This window comes from Chelonoidis abingdonii, chromosome 2 (genome assembly GCF_003597395.2).
Source record: "Chelonoidis abingdonii isolate Lonesome George chromosome 2, CheloAbing_2.0, whole genome shotgun sequence".
NCBI lineage: Eukaryota > Metazoa > Chordata > Testudines > Testudinidae > Chelonoidis > Chelonoidis abingdonii.
In genome coordinates this window covers 2,412,183-2,432,114 of record NC_133770.1, presented here as the reverse complement: position 1 = coordinate 2,432,114, position 19,932 = coordinate 2,412,183, and the positions used below count along the sequence as shown (strand labels likewise).

General features: G+C 44.5%; 1 protein-coding gene across 1 annotated transcript in view; it reads right to left on the bottom strand.

Moving 5' to 3' along the window:
- Positions 1-4,680: 4,680 nt before the first annotated feature.
- Positions 4,681-19,932, bottom strand: part of LOC116838056 (stonustoxin subunit alpha-like) — a 26,344-nt gene continuing 11,092 nt past the window's right edge. The window contains exons 4-5 of the mRNA XM_032803048.2: positions 10,496-12,550; positions 4,681-6,397 (exon numbers count right to left, since the gene is read on the bottom strand). Of these exons, the coding sequence (XP_032658939.1) occupies positions 5,637-6,397; positions 10,496-12,550 (2,816 nt within the window). The 3' untranslated portion in view covers positions 4,681-5,636. The remainder of the gene's footprint in view (positions 6,398-10,495; positions 12,551-19,932) is intronic.

The following is a 19,932-nucleotide window of genomic DNA, read 5'->3' as shown; positions in this document are numbered from 1 at the left end:
TTCTTGACTGGATCCCCAGGGGTGAGGGAGGGCAAAAATGTAGCTGAGCACAGGGCCCCACCGTCTCTCTAAATCCACCACTGAACCAACGTTCTCTCTCAGCCCTTTACACACACGACTGAACTGGGTCTCACAGCTGCCCCGTGAGAGGCAGATTTTATTATCCTCACTTTATACATGGGAAACGTAAGGTCCAGAAGGGGTAAGAGACTTCCCAAAGGTAACACAGGGCATCTGGCAGATCTGGCCATTGAACCCCAATCTCCTGACTCCCTGGGTCTGTGCACTGATAAAATCAAATCCCTCCTGGCATTGCTAAGACTATTTTGGGTACATGGACTTTTGCTGCTTTTACCTCCCCCAGCCAGTAGCAGCCCTGCTGTATGGAGCAGAACAATAAGGCGTCTGCTAGAGAGATTTACCCTTTCCTTGACCTTCTAGCTCTGCCTCCAAAGTTTCATGTCTCTGAAGTCAAATATGCCAGCAGCCAGACACAACCCTGGCACTGCTATGCAGTTAGCTAGGAGGTACCACGTCAGCAGAGAAGTTTCTCCGAAAGGTGATGATGTCGCCTTAGCCTTCTTCTGTGCCCCCCGAGAAATAGCTCGTTCCTAACTGTCATCAATCCCTGGAAAAATCATGGAGCAGGTGCTGAAGGAATCCATCCTGAAACACTTAGAGGAAAACAAGGTGATCAGAAGCAGTCAGCATGGATTCACCAAGGGTAAATCATGCCTGACCAACCTGATTGCTTTCTATGATGAGATGACTGGACTTGTGGATGGGGGCAAAGCTGTTGATGTTGTATACCTTGACTTTAGTAAGGCTTTTGACACGGTTTCCCACAGCATTCTCATCAGCAAACTAAGGAAGTATGGGTTGGAGGAATGGACTGTGAAGTGGATAGAAAACTGGTTGAATCAACGGGCTCAGCGGGTAGGTATCAATGGCACACTCTCTAGTTGGCAACCAGTAACAAGTGGTGTGCCCCAGGGGTCTGTCTTAGGGCCCGTTCTATTCAATGTCTTCATTAATGATCTTGATGATGGGATAGCTTGCACATTAAGTAAATTTGCAGATGACACCAAGTTGGGGGGAGTGGTGGACACGCTGGAGGGCAGGGATAGGATTCAGGGAGACTTAGACAAATTGGAGAAGTGGGCCACAAGAAACCTCATGAAGTTCAACAAGGACAAGTGCAAAGTCCTGCACTTAGGACAGAAAAACCCCATGCACTGCTACAGGCTGGGGACTGTTTGGCTAAGTAGCAGTGCTGAAGAAAAGGATCTTGGGGTTACGGTAGATGGAAAGTTGAACATGAGCCTACAGTGTGCTCTTGTAGCCAAAAAGGCTAATAGCATACTGGGCTGTATTAGTAGGAGTGTTGCCAGCAGATCGAGGGATGTGATTATTCCCCTCTATTCGGCACTGGTGAGGCCGCATCTGGAATATTGTGTCCAGTTTTGGGTGCCACACTACAAAAAGGACGTGGACCAATTGGAGAGAGTCCAGCGGAGGGCAACAAAAATGATTAGAGGACTAGAGCACATGACTTATGAAGAGAGACTGAAGGAACTGGGCTTATTTAGCCTGCAGAAGAGAAGACTAAGGGGGGATTTGATAGCAACCTTCAACTACTTGAAGGGATGCTCCAAGGAGGAGGGAGCTAGGCTGTTCTCAGTGGTGACGGAGGACAGAACAAGGAGCAATGGTTTGAAGTTGCAGTTGCGGAAGTCGAGGCTGGATATTAGAAAAAACTTTCTGACTAGGAGAGTGGTGAAGTATTGGAATGGGTTACCTAGGGAGGTGGTAGAATCTCCATCTTTAGAGCTATTTAAAGTCCGGCTAGACCGCGCCCCGGCTGGGATTATTTAGGGAAAATGGTCCTGCCTTTAGCAGGGGGTTGGACTAGATGACCTCATGAGGTCCCTTCCAACCTTTTGATTCTATGATTCTATGATTCTGTGATTCTATGATTTCAAGGGCCAAAGGAGTTGAAGGTGTTATAAACTCTCTCGCTGTCCAACATTAAACCAGTATTACAAAAAACCAGGGTTCTTTCTACAGAGACCCTGATTTACTCTGTTTCTTGGCAAATACCCAAATATTCATTCTAAAGTTGAAAGTTTATTAATCAGAACACAAGAAAGAACAAGAAATCAAAACAAGCAAAACTAAAATTGAGTACCAGTAATTATACAAAACTAACAAACAAACCCTACTACAGTCTCTCCCTTTTGGAAGGAAAAATATCGGAGTTTCTTATTTTCACCAACAAGCTTTCTTCGATGAAAAGGCAAGGGTTAATTTTCCTCTTAGTCCTGGTGCTTGAAGGACATTTATCCTGTTTTTAACACACAGACAGACACAAGCTGGAGGAGAGACAGGAGGCTGGTATTCTTGGAGCACATGGCAGCTGGTCTGTCAGAGTGGATCCTTTAGGCCGGCAGGTTGGCCACAGCATCTGTTGCTCTGGACATTGGTTCATTTTCTGGTCAGGAACGTCATCTGGTTGGCTCCTTTCTTAGATGGGGCAGGGCTGGATGGGCCATCTCATCTCACTGTGGGGTATGTGCAATACTGTTCATTTCAGTATCTGGTGAAAAGCCAAAGGAGTGAGAGGGAGGATAGGAGGAAGATTAGTTAGGTGGAAAATAACATGAAAAGGGAAGGGAGACAGAACAGGATCTTATGTGCCTCTGGAGCCACTGCGGTGCTGACAATCAGGCATCCCCGCTGCTGGGCTGAGGATTGGATGACATGATGATATGATGACTTTCAGGACTCACAGGTGAAGAACTGTGTTAAACTTGTCCTTAAACAAGTGCAAGGCTCGATGGCTTTCCTCTAGGAAAGAAAATCCTTTGGTCTGGTCTGCGCCTTCTGTCTTGGGGTCGAGGAAGATGAGATGAGAGTTTTCAAAAGTGTCTTTTTAAGAACTCCCAAACAGGGGAGTGGAAAGTGGGAGGCATCATTCATCCCCTTATAATTTTGTCCACCAATTAAACTCACTTCTGTAAGGCCAAACTTGGCACAGGTAACTTCCATTCCCACATTTGCTTATGTATTCAGTCCATCTCAACACAGTCCTTGAGCCATAACCATAGGCCTTTTTGTTTGGACTAATTCAGTCTCTCTCTGGTTTTCTTGCACCTGCTCATAACATTCTCTTTTGGGCCTAGGCTCCCAGATAGCCTTGATCCTGCCCTGAAAGTGGCCCTTTCTCCCTTTCTCTCACTCCATCTTTTCCTCTTTCTGTCTGGATTTATCTCATTGTGAAGAATTCCCACACACATGAATATGAATAAACCAGTTCTCAGAGTCAGTGTGTATCACGAGCAGCTGCCCATTCCAGCACTCAGGATCTGGCACTAACATGTAGCCATTTCATTTTTATTTTTTCTTTCAAACATTTCTATCATTTAAAAAAAGAAACTATACCTAAATGATGACTTGGGTTACAGATGATAAGTTTGGAGATTATAATGCAGTACTCATTTTTCTGAACAGATACAGAAGGAGGGGATTATAAAAATTTTTTGAATTGACTAGAATAAATTATTAACCATTATTAGTTTATTAGTTTAATTACATGAACTCATAAAAAGTTCTATTTCAGCAATAGGAAAAATCATATGAAATAACATAGGGCACCCACTTATTTATATATAAATCACATTTCAAAATGGATGAAAACCTTCAAAGACAAAAAAACCTACACACTCTCCTCCCTAAAAAATAGTTATTCCAAAATGCAACTATATATAAAAATGTAACCATGTGGCTATGCCATTTTTATAAGGAAATATCTCTTATTACCTATTTAGGGTTCATTAGTAGGTATGAGCACTTTGGAATTCAAACGAACAACCAATAGCTGGAAAGATGATGGCTGAGTGTTTAGATTTACTCATCCAGTGGATTATAAATTGATCCAAATTGTTAAGTCTATAGTCATTTTATTTAAAAAGGGAACAGTCAAGTTTAGGTAAATCTTTCATGTCCAGAGTAAGAGCTAGTCTGAGCTGTATCAGACCTAAGGTTTCAACTGGAAAAGGACAGCTCTGTTTTTTCATTCCTTTTCCTTGCCTGGTTTTGCAAAAATCATGCGTGAATTGCTGGGTGAAGTCTTGGCTCCAATGAAGTCAGAGTTTTGCCATTGATGGCAATGGACCTCTGGATTTTACCCATTAGCTTGATTTTGAAATCTGACCTGAGACGGTATTCTTCAGTCGCAGCACTCCTTTATCAAACAGTATTTATGGGATCAGCTAGGGGAACTAATCCGTCACTTTCATATAGGGACGCTAGGTGGGAAGCATTCCCAGTCCAAATAGCTTTGAAGCTGGCAATTTTGCAAATAGTTTGGGGAAAATGGTCAACAGCAAAGTTGAATGTGGAGAAAGAGAAAAGCTTTAATTACTTAATTGTTAATGCTGTTTACTACAGTAGTGCCTAAGGGGAGAGTTGGAGCAAAGAACCAATCAGCACAGAGCATTGTTGGGTGCCTCTCTGTAATTCAAAACAGAAGGAGACGCTGCCATTAGTTACAATAGAGACACAAGGAGAAGCTTATAAGGAATGTATCCAACTTTGAAAATCGTCTCAGATACTTGTAAGGGGAAGAATATCATCAAGATAATTGCACTCAGTTCAATCAAGTGATAAAACATCGAGTGATAAAATGTCTGATTTGTAGGAATAAGTTTCAAAGGGGAAGGTGGACCCAGCAAGGAATCCAAACTGGAATGTATTTCCAGAAGTTCCTGAAAACCTTGTGGGATGTTGAGAAGGGGTGTTGTATTCCCTTCAAAAATAAAAGTGACCCAGGCAAAGTACTGACAAGTGAATGCGCTTTTTTTTTTTTGGCATTTTTTTTTTTTTTTTTTAGAAAGTGGGTCACAAAATGACCCCAGGCTCACAGTAGACAAAAAAAATGCATCTAACCAGACTACTAATAGCAAAGGAAACCTGGAGAGAGAGAGAGAGAGAGAGAGAGAGGAAAAGTGGAAGCAAACAGATCAGTGTCTTGGCTCTATTACACTAGACCCCTTACACTGGTTAAAGAGAAACAGGAAAGAGAAGCCATTTGCCTTAACTATGCCTGTATAGTTAATCACAAGAGCTGGGAACTTGCTAATGTATCTGATAGTTTAAAAGACATTTCAGCTACAAACATTAGGAATTTGTTTCATCCTCTGCGAGCTGTTGAGACACCTGTCTCTTGCTTTCTGTGCAGGTGCATTGGAACCTTTGTTATTGTTATTTGAACTATTCAGCTTTTGGATTGAGACAGAGCATTGGGCAACTCCTGTTACGTCATTCAAAAATCTCTTCAACGTGTAGGATCTTGTTGCAGACTCTCATCCAGCTGCTGCAGAACGAAACACGGTAGAAGATCCAGAAGACTGACAGCTGTCGGTGTGCCGTGTGTAGACACAATACAAAGTCTTGTTTTCGCATTGGCCACTGGAACTTTTTTACAACAGACTTCAGCTCAGCAACAGAACTATCAGCCTTCCTAGCCAGTGCAGTGAGCCATTGTCCAAGCCAAAGTCCTGGCTCTAACACAGCAATGGTATCACAGAGATGGCTGGGCCAGAAGCTGAGGTGAGATCTGGGCAGGAGTAAGGACATCAGCACATGACACAGGGGCTAGATTTATCTATTTCCTTCTCCAGTGTTTCCTGTAGGAGGGGAAAATCATATTTGTCTGGGTCCCAGCGACTGATAAGGAAAACCTTGGGGGAAGTCTCCCCTTCTCTTTTCAAGTGTTTTATGCAGTGATCCCTGACCTCCTGCAGGATTCTCTGCTCACTGTAGGATTTGTGGTACCTAGCATAACGCAGATCCTGATCCACTTTGGAGTGCACATAGTAATACTTCTTTCCCACCCTCCGAATCTCATTGATGAGGATTTTGTTGTTGGATCTGAAGTGTGATGAGAACACAGTGATGAATAAGTCATAGCGGTTGAAATTTACTGACTTCATATATGTATGTAAGGGAAACCTAGGCGACCCACACCCTGGTAGGTCCCATATTGTTACATTTGGGTGTTTAGGATGTTGATAAGGTGTTGGTTCCCTTCCTGTTTCAAGCACCCCAGTTTCAGCAGCACCTTCATCATCATCATTCAGACCCCAGAAGGCATTTAAAAAGCTCGATTTTCCTGAACCTGACTCACCTGTGATGGCAATGTGAAGCATAGTGATTTTTAATGATTTTATGTTCTGAAGTTTAACTATCACATCTCTGAAAATTCCTGCTGCAATAGTGTCCTGCAATTCTTTAATCTGCTTTTTGGAGAGTCCAGCAAATGTTCTATTGTCTGAAATTGCATCTTCAGCAGCCTTGGTAGCTCTTGGAACTGGCTCAGTCTGTCTTACATGCAAATCTTAGAAAAGGAAAAGAAATATATCTATGAATATGCAACATGAAAACAACCTGTTCACATGGGAATCTGCAGCTTATTGAGAGGTAAAGTAATTTCAACATCATCACTTTAAGTTGAGCAAAATTTTAATGGAGTTTAATAAAAGTTAACATCTAGACAAATGAACACCCAGTATCCTTATAATTTCTTAATAACAAGAGCCACCAGGTCTTTGGCCAAGATTCTCAAAAGTCCCTAGTCATTGTGGGTCCCTAACTTCACACACATTAAGAGGGGCCATTTATCAGAGGGTGAGTGCTCAGCACTTCATGAAAATCAGGTCACTTCAAGCTGGCATCCAAAATGGAAGGTACTTAACGCTCTTTTGAAAATCTCGGTCTTTGACACTAGTTATTGGACAAAGTTAATGAAAAGGGTGAGAAAAAAACTCAAAGCTAAAGTTCAGCTCAGAAGATCACCCGTAGTGCATTGTATTTTCAGAACATTCACAGACGCATTGCATTTCTCATCACCAGCTAATCAGCCCTTCAGAGGGGGGCCGGGGGAGAATGTGTGTGTCCAGACAGCCTCTCCCCTTCAACCCTTTCCCTGTGTCCCCTCCTCCCACTCACAACTCTCTTCCAGTCATTTATGGCATTTCCCTGAAAGGCCAGGGGAAGATGGGCAGAGGGAGAAGGTGAAAGGAGTTAGAGGAGATAGAAGAGGAGGGAGAATTTTGTTCTGCACTGGTGAAAATCGATGATGGCGAGTGAAAAAACCTACCACTTATTTTAGTCCCACTTTAAACTCTCATCTTTCCAGAATGAAGAAATGTCCTCCCGCAGGTGTGTGTCCGTCTTGAGGATAACCCACTGGGCTGTGACAGAGTGTTGGGTACAATTCCCAGCTCCGCAACAGACAGACTGTGTGACATTGGGCAAGTCACTTAGGCCTGGATCCACAAAGGGACTTAAACCTTGTGATGCTAAGTGTTGCGGTGCCTAACGTTTAGACACCTAGAAAATCACTTGGATCCACAAAGCCTGAGCTACGCATCACGTTTCCCTGTACAATGCAGGGGGAGAGAACGGCATCTAAGAATGAGATCCACAAAAACCTGTAAGCTAGGCAGGGAGCCACCTGAGCTAGCCAATGGGAGATCCCAACAAAATGGTTGTTTGCTATGCCCCAGCCCTCTCCTGGAGATGGGCACCACACTCTGTGCTGCAGGGAGACACTTATCTCCACTAACAATTCACAGCTGGGAACCGCTCTCCTGGAGTCAGCCCACTTAGACACCTACGTAGTTTCTTGTGAGTCTGAATTCACCGAGGCAGTGGGAGAACCAGGGTCCAGTCCCCCTGTTCCAATGACTCTTTAATTGTTTATCCAAAGATGAATCCCTTTGTGACGAAGTTGGATTTTATTCATCTTGTCATGTTGCATGTGAGTCTTACTGTCCTATTCTAATACTGTGTGTACTTCCCTTTCCCTGGGTACTGCACCAATGCTTAGGTGGTGGGGATAAGGGTGTGTGATTTTTGCAGAGGCCTGTGACATTACAGTCTATATGATTTTATAAAAACATGCTAATGGGTGAATATAATGTAACTGGAATATGCTTCATGTAAAAGGTCTCTTGTAAGGTATCATTACAAAGCTTATAATCTACTGAGTGTGATCGTCCTATTTGTTTAAATGTACCACTCTTGTATATGGGACTAGAAATATGAAATATAACTCTGAGGTCCTATTGTAGTTATGCAAAGTGTGGGCCATTAATGGTGGTTTGGAATCTTGATGGCTCCCATCAACCAGAACAATTGACAGGATGGCTCTGTTTGCAGGCAAGCCTTCCTGTGAGCCAGGCTGGGAGGAATGAAGGTTTGGGGTCTTACAGTGGCATGTGATCATGTCACATAAACTGGAATCCATCTTTAACCTGGTGCTTTTCCATTGAGAGGAGAGATGGGAACCCAGAGGGACAAAGGATTCCTGCCTTATGCAAAAGATATATAAAGGGGTGGAACAGAACAAAGGGGGAGCCATCGTGAAAAATCCCCTAGCTACCACCTGAGCTGGAACAAGAGCTGTACCAGGGGAAAGAATTGCGCCCAGGCCTGGAAGGTGTCCAGTCTGAGGAAAAAAATTACTGAAGCATCTCTGAAGGTGAGATTATCTGTATTCAGTTTGATTAGATATAGATTTGCGCATTTTCCTTTTATTTTGCTTGGTGACTTACTTTGTTCTGTCTGTTACTACTTGGAACCACTTAAATCCTACTTTCTGTATTTAATAAAATAAATTTTTACTCATTAATTAACTCAGAGTATGTATTAATGCCTGGGGGAGCAAACTGCCGTGCATCTCTCTCTATCAGTGTTATAGAAGGCAAACATTTTATGAGTTTATCCTGTAAAAGCTTTATACAGGGTAAACTGGATTTATTTGGGTTTAGACCCCATTGGGAGTTGGGCATCTGAGTGTTAAAAACAGGAACACTTCTGTTAGCTGCTTTCAGTTAAGTCTGCAGCTTTGGAGCACATAATTCAGACCTTGAGTCTGTGCTGGAGCAGACGGGCGTGTCTGGCTTAGCAAGACGGGGGCTGGAGTCCTGAGCTGGCAGGAAAGCAGGAGCAGAAGTAGTCTGGGCACATCAGGTGGCAGATCCCAGGGGGTTTCTGTGATCCAACCCTTCACAAGACCCTCAGGGCAGGTGAGTCTGCCCAGCTGTCTGCACATAGGTGAGGGCCAACCCCCTTCGTAACCTGAGATCCAGGAGGGGGATGCGCCCATGTGACACCTTTTGCCCGAGGAGCAGGACAAAGACGAGAGAAGGAGCACACGTGCTGGAGGCCAGGCAGGGGGAACCAGGCAGTCTGCTGGGGAGAGCTGGAAGAGGGGGAGTCCAGGCCATCTGGCCCGGGATCTCCCCAAGATGGACTCTGCTGAAAGTCACTGACTTCTGTGCTAACAAGTTCTGTTCTATGCTGTGTTCCTGCTGACCAGTAAACCCATCTGCTTTGCAATGCTGGCTGAGGGGCACTGCTGACTGCGGAGTTGGGGTGCGGGGGTTTCTGGCTACCCCAAAAAGGAGCAGTGTGTGGTGTGAACAGGGAAGTTGAATGCTCCAGGGTCAGACCAGGAAGGCCAAAGCCGAGCAGACTCCTTGCTCTGGACAGCCCTGAGGGGAGTTACCCAGAGTCCTGGCTGGCTTCATACAGAGCAGTTCCAGAGCAGTTCCAGAGCATCGGGCCTGTGACTCCATCACACCCTTCAACAGGAGAGTTTGAGAGACCCATGAACATCCCATAGCTCAGTGGTTCACGTGCTCTCCTGAGTAAAGTGTGGGAGAACCCAGTTCGAATCTCTCCTCCCAGCCTCAAGCAGAAGGGGGAATTGAATCCGAGTGAGTGCTTTAGCCACTGTGCTAAAAATCACGTGAGCATCACCACCCCCTCCTTCAGCTGGAATTGGAATGGGGCCTGATCCGGTTGTCCTGCTCAGAGCACGCCTACCAGGTTGGGCCATTCAAGGAAAGACAGGAGTTTCTATACTGTTTTGTGGCTCACACTGGGGCTTAGGCAGAGTAAGGCCAGAGGGCACGTGCCCAGGAACAGAAACTCAGGTGTGTAGGAAAGTTTTACCCTGAAAATTTAGACACCTACAGGTTTCAGCAGTAGCCAAGCAGGGGTTTAGTGGGTTGCCGTGGTGCCTAAATCTGGGGTTTAGGCACCTAAGTGTCTTTGTAGATCTGAACCTCAATTTCTCTGGGGCTCAATTCTCCATCTGTAAAATGGGGGTAATAATACTCCCTCTCTCCCAGCCTATGTCTGCCCTGTTTATGTAGATTGTAAACTCTTCAGAACACGGACTGTCTGTTACTATGTCCGTGTACTGTGCCTAACACCATGGAGCCCCAAGACTGACTGAGTCATAAAGACACCACTGCGATGCAAATAATAAACACCATAAAAACAAGTTGATTCTGAAGTTACTTCTACACTCTGCGACTGAGTTCTCAGTCTCTCTCGAATGAGAAGTGTAGTTTTACCTGAATCAGCCACCTCCAGGTCCTATACCTGAAGGAAGAATATGGAAACATATTTAAGTGTTTACCTTCCTTTAGTGTTGAAATCAGAGTCTCCTCACTTGGGTCACTCACAGCCCCATCCGCACACACAGCTGACACTTGGAATCTGTAGGGCGTCTCAGGCCTCAGCCCGTCAATGGTACAAGATTCAGTTCTGTCTCCTGTCCTTCGTTCCAGCCATTTGCCTTTCCCCTCCTGGCTCATATCTCCTGCCTTTTCTTTATATTCCACCTTATACTCCCTTACACTGACTCCATCTCCTGTGACACTTGGACTCTCCCAGCTGAGGGAAATGGCAGATGAATCTACAGTATCTGTTACAGGCTTCCCAGGAGGGCTGGTTGGGGGAAGAGTCTTCACAGGATCACTCATGTCACTGCTCTCGCTGAGTCCTGGTTTGCTCACTGCAGCGTATTGGAACTGGTACTCGGTGTTTGCACATAGCCCTGTTACTGTGAATGTCACTTGTGTGTTATTTACATTCACAGCTGTCCAGTTCTCCTGCCCTACAATTCTGTACTCTGCCCAATAGCCGGATATCGCAGCCCTGCCATAGGCTGCTGGATTAAACGTGAGCTGCACACGGTCATGTCTGATGCCGTCACACAGTAAAGGGAAAGGTTTTGATGGAAACTCAAAGTTGGTACTGACCACGTCTCCATCTTCATACAGGTAAATGGAAGCTCCTGGATTGTCCTTGTCTGGAACAGAGGCTACAATTAACCGAGTTTTCCCATTAGATTTATTGACACGAGCAAAGTCAGAGAAGGACTTTACGGCTTGTCGTGCTTTTCTTCTTATCTCTTCATCCTCAAACCACTGTTTGGATTTTGGTGTCTCACAGGCAGAACTGGCTAATGCTGGAACATGAATGTTCTTCACAAATTGTCTCCGGAGCCAAAGGTTCAATTCTGACAAATAGGATTCCTCATTGTGCAATGAAGTGAGTGCCAGACAGACAACACAATTATGCCTGTGGCTGAGAACTATACGTTGTAGCTCACTCCTGGAGGATACAACTTCCACCTCCTCTAGCTCAGCCAGGTAGGAATTGACAAAATCCATTTCTTCCTGTTTCTTATCTAGAAATTCATTGATTCTCTGAGTACTATATGGCGATTGCTCCTTGTTGGTTAAAATCTCCACCAGGGCTCCCTCCTCTGCTCTGCCTCCACGAATAGAGGGCAGGGTTCTAGCTAACTCTTTTTGGAAGGTCTGTCTGTGTTGTTTACACAGATCTCTGAATTGCTGGAGTTTCCTCTGGATCTCAGGGAAGGTTGTAGCCATTCTGTCCTTCACCATGTCGTTGCATCGGACGTCGCACTCAGTCAGATGCTCCATGGCACTTTGAGCATCATAAACCAGCACTGAGCTGATCTCACGCATTAGCTGAGCGGCTCTGGAATCCAGCTTGCTCAGTGGGTACAGCCAGACTCGCACCGGTACAGTGTTTTCACCAGAGACTCCAAGCCGCTTAGGGAGAGTGGAGTAAACTCCCATGGCATCTTGGTAAGTAACCGGATTGTTCTCCAGAGCAAAATCTCCATAAAATGTGCAACTGAAATTTTCAGCTTTTTCTTCCGCCTTGTTCCCCTTTTCCCCAGACACCTCTGCTCTGCCAGAAACCTTTGGGATCTTTTCTATCATCAGTTTCATTTCCCCCTCTATCTCTTGCATACTCTCTGATGAAGAAACTTCCCGATCAAACACGAAGAAAGCCTGCGCCCCGTACAGCACAGCCGTGACCACATGGGTGGCCGTGCCTTGGTCAAACACAGCAGGATAAGAGACGTTCTCGGTACCCAACTGGCTCATAGTCAGGTGCTCAAACCTGCTTGTCACTGAGTAGTGGAGAGCAACTCGAGCCTGATTTTTTGATTTCTTGGTATCATTTAAAAATGCTGCAGATCCACCTACTCCCACCATCCCCCCCAGGAGACTGGCCTTCAGGGATCCAGACAGACTGAGGGCTGAGGCCTTATCTTCAATGGAGTCAGACGCAATGATCTGGAATTCAGTATTGTGCTTTGGCATTGTCTCCACATCTTTCTTAAGAGCCTCAATGCCCCATAAAGTGATACCTGGAAATTCCACACAAGCACATAGTCAGTCATCAACGCAGAGGATAAGAAATTGTTGCAATTTCATTTAATAAAGTTGCCTCCTATTAAAGAGACACATGAGCAAAAGAACACAGCACTGAGGGCTCAAAAAAATGTGCCTTGTCATCTGACCCTCCACTTCAATCTCCATCTATCCACCTGGCTCTCTGTCTAATAACGTGCTAGCTTCACTGTTACCTCATTGTCTCCTCCTCCATTCCCATTTGTCTCACTTCACCACAAGCTAGACTTTAAGCTCTTTGGGGCAGAGCTGCCATTTTATACTGTGCATACAGACACTGACTAGTAATGAGGCCATGATCCTGAATTAGTGCCCAGGGGGGATATTGCCACACAAACAGTAATAATTAAGGCACTGATCACCATGGTCTCCATGTGCAAGTATAATATCATATCAGAATTAGCAAGAGATTTGCAATGCCAGGTTCGCCACCACACCAGTTTGCAGAATAAGAACATAAAAATGGCTGTATTGGGTCAGACCAAAGGTCCATTTAGCCCAGTATCCTGGCTTCCGACAGTGGCCAGTGCCAGATGTCCCAGAGGGAATAAACAGAACAAGGAATCATCAAGTGATCCACCCGCTGTCGCTCATTCCCAGCTTCTGGCAAACAGAGGCCAGGGACCCCATTCCTGCCCATCCTGGCTAATAGCCACTGATGGACCTGTCCTCCATGAACTTATCTAGTTCTTTTTTGAACCCTGTTATAGTCTTGGCCTTCACAACATCCTCTGGCAAGGAGTTCCACAGGTTGACTGTGTGTTGTGTGAAAAAATACTTCCTTTTCTTTGTCTTAAGCCTGCCACCTATTAATTTCATTTGGTGACCCTAGTTCTTGTGTTATGAGAAGGTGAAAATAACACTCCCTTATTTACTTTCTCCATACGAATCATGATTTTTAGACTTCAATCATATCCCCTCTTAGCGGTCTCTTTTCCAAGCTGAAAAGTCCCAGTCTTATTAATCTCTCCTCATCTGAAAGCCATTCCATACCCCTAATCATTTTTGTTGCCCTTTTCTGAACCTTTTTCAAGTCCAATATATCTTTTTGAGATGGGGTGACCACATCTGCATGCAGTATTCAAGATGTGGGCGTACAATGGATTTATATAGAGGCAATATGTTATTTTCTGTTTTATTATCTATCCCTTTCTTAATGATTCCCAACATTCTGTTCACTTTTTTGACTGCCACTGCACATTGAGTGGATATTTTCTGAGATCTATCCACAATGACTTCACGATCTTTTTCTTGAGTGGTAACAGCTAATTTAGACCCCATCATTTTATACGTATAGTTGAGATTATGTTTTCCAATGTGCATTACTTTACAATTATCAGTATTGAATTTCATCTGCCATTTTGTTGCCCAGTCACCCAGTTTTGTGAGATCCTTTTGTAACTCTCGCAGTCTGATTTGGGCTTAACTATCTTGAATAGTTTATATCTGATTTTACTCACCTTTATGCTTTTCCATATATTTGATATGAACCACTGGTCCTGGACCATTTACTCGCTCCATTCTGAAAACTGACATTATTTCCCACACCTTGTGCGATAATTTCTTTCCTTTATATATTTCACACAATTTGCCCCAGTTATGAAGTCAGGCTTCCAAGCCTGTATTTGCTGGGGTCACTTGGAGCTTCTTTAAAAAATTTGGTCCCATTAGTACCCTCCAGTCATTTTGTAAGAAGCTTGATTTAATGCTAGGCAGTACACATTAGTAGTTCTACCATTTCACATTTGAGTCCTCAGAACTCTGTGGGAATAGTCATCTGGTCCTGGTGACTTTGCTGTTTTTAATTTATCAATCTTGTTCCAAAACCTCCTCTAATGACACCTGAATCTGGGACAGTTTCCTAGATTTGCACTAAAAAGAATGGCTCAAGCGTTTTGGGAATCTCGCTCACATCATTCAGTTGCAAAGACCGATGCAAATTAAATCATTAGTTTCTCCCCATGGCATGTATCGTCCTCAAGTGCTCCTTTAGCATCTCGATTGTCCAATGGCCCCACGGTGTTTAGGCAGGCTTCCTGCTTCGATGTTATATAATAAAAGTTGCTGTTACTTTTTGAGGCTTGGCTAGCTGATCTTCAAATATTTTTTGGCCCTCTATTAATATTTGTATACTCACTTGCCAGAGTTTAAGCTCCTTTCAATTTTTCCTCATTGGATTTATCTCTACTTTTTTAAGGATGCGCTTTTGCCTCTAAAACCGCTTCTGTTTTTTGTTGTTTAACCCACAACTGGCTCTTTTTTTTTCTTTGGTTTTCTCTACATGTTTTTTAATTTGGTATACATTTAATTGAGCCTCTATTACGGTTGTTTTAAAAATTCCACGCAGCTTGCAGGATTTCCTTTATTGCTGACTTTTATTTCTGTTTACACTAACCTATTTTGTGTAGTTCCCCTGTGATAATGAAAGAGGAGGGAAGCTCCTTATTATGACCAGCCAGCCAATAGTATGAAAATCTCTTAGTAGCTTTCTCTACAGCATTACTGTTATTTACTTCTGGCTGTTTTTATAACCCTATTGCGGTCGGAACAAACTCCCAATTGTAGAAGAACGTAAATATGGCATGTGACCAGCACTAGCTTAACAAGTGAATCCTGCGATCTAAACACAAAAAGAGTTACAGAAGGTGGAGAATTAGGACAAATACCAGAAGGAGTATAAAAATATGCTCAGGCTGCAGGAAAGGCCTTGATTCAGGAGCCAAATCACACTTGGCATTTGCAGCTGACAGAGATGTTAAGAGTAACAAGAAGGGTTTCTTCCAGGTAATGTAGCACAAGAAGAAAAGTAAGGAAAGTGTGGGCCCCTTACTGAATGAGGGAGGCAAACTTAGTGAACGAAGTGTGGAAAAGCTAATGTAGCTCAATGCTTTTTGTGCCTCTGTCTTACAACAGGGTATGTCACCCAGGACTGCTGCACTGTGCGACAGTATGGAGAGAAAGTGACCACCCTGTGTAGGAGAAGGAAGTTTCAGGACTATTTAGAAAAAGCTGGGACGACAAGTCCATGGGGCCAGATGCGCTGGCATCAAGGTCTAAAGGGTGGCGGATTTGATGCAGAGGCCATTGCAATATTCTCTGAAAGTTATGTGAATCGGAGGTCCCAGTGACTGGAAAAAGTAATGTTAGTGCACATCTTTAAAAAGGTGAAGGGGATCCGAGGAACTACAGGCCGTCAGGCCTCACCTCAGTCCTGGGAAAATCCATGGAGAGGTCTCAAGGGAATCATTCTGAAGCACTTCGGGAGGGAAAGTGTCTGGTAACAGTCAGAGGATTCACCCAGGGCAAGTCATGCCCTGACTAAACTAATTGCTTCTATGATTGAATTAACTGGCGTCTGTGGATGAGGAAGCAGTGGATGGTATTCTTGACTTTAGCAAATTTGTGAAACCAGTCTCCCACCAGTATTCTGCTTGTGCAGTAAAGAATTATTCTGGGTGAATGGACTACAAGGTGGATTAGAAATGGCTAGATCATCGGGTCAAGGGTAGTGATCAATGGTCCCATGGTCTAGTGGCAGCTGGTTCAAAGTGAGTGCCCAAGCGGTCCGGTCCTGGGCCGGTTTTTTCAATATCTTCATTATGATTGGAGGATTGTGTGGACTGCACCTAGCAAGTTTGCAGGATGGACACTAAATGGGAGAGTGGTCATACCGCGAGGGTCAGGATAGGATACGAGGACTAGACAATTTAAGGACTGGCCAAAAGAAACCCTGATGAGGTTCAATAAGGGACAAGGTGCCGAGTCTACACTTAGGACAGAAGAATCTCCATTCACTGTACAGTAGGACCGAATGGCAGGAAGCAGTTCGCAGAAAAGGACCTAGGAGTTATCATGTACGAGAAGCTGGATATGATCACGTTGTGCCCTTGTTGTCAAGAAGGTAACGGCATTTTGGGCTGTAAAGTAGGGTATTGCCCAGCAGATCGATGGATGTGATCATGTGTTCCCCTCTTATTCAACAGCTGGTTAGGCCGCATCGGGAGTACAGGTCCATTCTGAGGCGCCACACTCAAGAAGGTGTGGAAAAATTGGAAGAGTACCGGCGGAGGGCACAAAAACATTAGGGGGTGGAGCAATGACTGATGAGGGACCTGGGGAACTGGAATTGTTTGTCTGCAAAGAGAAGATAGGCGGATTTGATAGTCTGCTTTCACCTACCTGAAAGAGGGCCCGAAAGAGGCTGGATTACTGTCTCATGTCGGCGTGGCAGTGACGAACAAGGGATAATGGTTCAATGCAGTGGGAGGTTTAGGGTTGGATATAGGAAACAGTATTTACTGGGTGGTGAATGCATGGAATGGGTTACCTGAGTGGTTTCTGGAATCTCTTCTTAGAGGTTTAGGTAGGCTTGAACAAACCCTTGGCTGGGATGATTAGTTGGGGTTGATCGCTGCTTTGAATGGGGGTTGGACCGCCTCTGAGTTCCCTCCCAACCCTGATACTATGATTCTTATTGACTATGATTTACCTGTTAAGGGTTAAAAAGAATGGGGGGAACCAGGCCAGGAGAGCCCATGGCAAGGGCTGGGAACTTTTTTAAAACTTGGAAACAAGCTCCCCTTTTGTCTGTTCTGTGGTTTGTTTCTTCTGGAGCGAGCAGGACAGGCAGAACTCTGCTGTGTAAGTGGCCAGGATGAAAAAAAATCATCAGGTGCATACCTAGAGCGGATCATTAAAACCCAGATATGTAAGTAGATCGGAAATGTCTAGGAAGACACAATTAGGTTTCCTCATTTTGTTTCTTTATGGCTTGTAGACTCCTCTGGTGCTAACCCAGTTTGCTTGTTGTTTTGCTTCTAACCTTATTGCTGGACCTCCAAAAAGAAAGATAGTTCTTGGGGTTTAATTCCTTGTAGTGCTGCTTTAACTTATAGCAGTGCCTGAGTTCCAGTATGTATTTTCTTTTGTTTTTTTTTTTTTAATAATAATTTTCCGCTTGTTAAACAGCAGGATCGATTGGACTTTTGTGGCTGTGTCTATAAAGGTTTGGTGCACAGTGTTGTTTAATTATGCTTAGTGGCAACAGCTGATTTCCTTTGTGGTTTTTTCTCGCTCTTCACCCAGGTGGTGGTGGTCTTGAGGTTGAAAGGGCTTAGAGGTATCCCACAGGGAGGACTTCCAGTTGTACCTTCCTGGGTTCCTCAAAGGGTTTTGCACTTGGTGTTGGCAGCGGTTCTCACAGTCAAGAAGCTGTAACCTTGAAATACACTGTCCATATAGCTCCTGTAAACCCGTATTTCAGCCAGGACGCGCCGGCCTGTAGGGGCGGTGGGTGCGGTGGTGGGTGTGAAAGGGCTGAGTATCCAAGGGCGAGGATCCCAAAGTGTACCTCCTGGGTCTCAAAGGGTTGCATTGGTGTTGCAGCGTTTCCCATCCACCGTCAGAGAGAAGCTGTAAACCTTGGAGTTAATACAATCCTGGAGATAGCCGTATAATTTTGCATCCTGTGGGCCAACCACCTTCTGGCACTCGAAGGCCCAGAGTGGGAATCACCTTGACATTGCCCCATTCTAGACATTAATTCGAGTTGGACCCGGGCTGGTCTGAGTTCCCCCTCTTGCTCCCCACAAAGATGTAAAATGTTATTATGTTATGGCGCTATTACCCAGCAGTTCAGCATATATTCACCTCTTGACCAAATCTTTCTGGGTCACTTAGGACCCTAAATCAGAATTCCTCTTCTCTGTGAAGATCCTGGTGCACTGGTCCAGATTAGCTGCTCCAAGAAGCGTCATTTAAGGTGTAGCAGTGTTCGTGAGACAGATAACTTTAGAAGCTTATTCTGCTGACTATTCTGCCCGATGTAGGCCCTGGGTTTATTAAATGGTTGAAACTGGACTGGTTGAAGATCTACAGTTCAACGGTCTTCATGTTTTTCCTCGATGTGCCAGGAAAACCTAGCAAGAAACATTGGGAGGTCTGAGTGATTGTGGATACACAGCGAATGTCGATTATTGAGGGATGTTAATAACTACTACAACGGGCATCCTCTCTAGAGAAAAGATGGGGCCCGATGTGTAGCTTCTGCCATAATCAGATCCCGGTGACCCTGGTAGTGGCGCTCCGGCGTAAATTAGTATCACCATACTGCTTTTTTATTCTTAGGTATTTCAGCTGGAATTTCGTACGCTTCTAGTGTACCAGTTGGTTAATGGTCTTAAGATTTGTTACTTGAATTTCACTCTAATGTCTTTCTCTCTCTTCCATCCAAATGGGTTGTGCCACTCCCCCACCAGCACGACCTGTTCTGTTCTTCGACTATGTTTCTGTACCCTGCTACTTACTGTGCTGTCCATGTTTCCATAGACTCTATGGCTGGGAAGGGACCCCTCAGACGATGTCATCGAGTCCAGTCCCTGCCCTCATGCAGGACCCAATGACTGTCTAAGTACCCTCCTTGAATACGAATTTGTATTATACCTACTCTTAATATTCTCAGGAGTATGGAGATTCACAACTTCCCTAGGCAATTTATTCAGTGTTTAACTACTTGCCCGACGTTAGGAACTGTTTCCTAATGTCCACGTAAATCTCCCTTGCGCTTGCCGTTTAGCCCTTGCGTTCTTAGTCTCTATCCATATGGAGGCTCGTAAGAGTGAACAAGTATTTCCTCCTCCTGTGAACCCTTTAGTACCTGAGAAAACTGCTTCATTTCCCCTTCAGTACATTCTCTTTTCCAGACTATAATTATAAACCAATTCTTTCAGCCTTCTTCGTAGGTCATGTTCTCAAGCTCCGTTCTCCATTCTGTTGGCCCTCTCTCTGGCCCTCTTTTTCATATTTTTTTTCTCCACATCTTTCTCTTGAAATGCGCATATGACACTCAGTGTGTTCCCAGAACCTGACACAATCTCCAGTGAGGCCTAACCACCGCGCAGTAGCGCGAGAGGAGCGAACATCTCTTGTGTTCTTGCTTTACCACACTCTGTTAATCATCCGTACTCCATGTTTGCTTTTTTTGCCAACAGTATCACACTGTTGATCTATTAGTTGTGGTTCCACTATGACCCCTAGATCTCTTTCTCCATACTTCCGTTCCCTAGACAAGTCTCTTCCCATTCTGTCTCGTGTGAAACTGATTGTTCCTTCCTAAGTGGAGCAATTTGCATTTGTGCTTTATTTGAACTTCATCGATTGGTAACCTCAGACATTCTCCAATTTGTCCAAGATCATTTGATTATATATGGAGCCTGTCTAAAGCAGATTAGACCATCCCGCCTCCCAGTTTGAGTATCATCACAATACTTATAGCGTAGTGTCTATGCCACAATCTAGTCGTTGATGAAGTAGCTTGGACCGAGCTGGTCTCCACAAACGA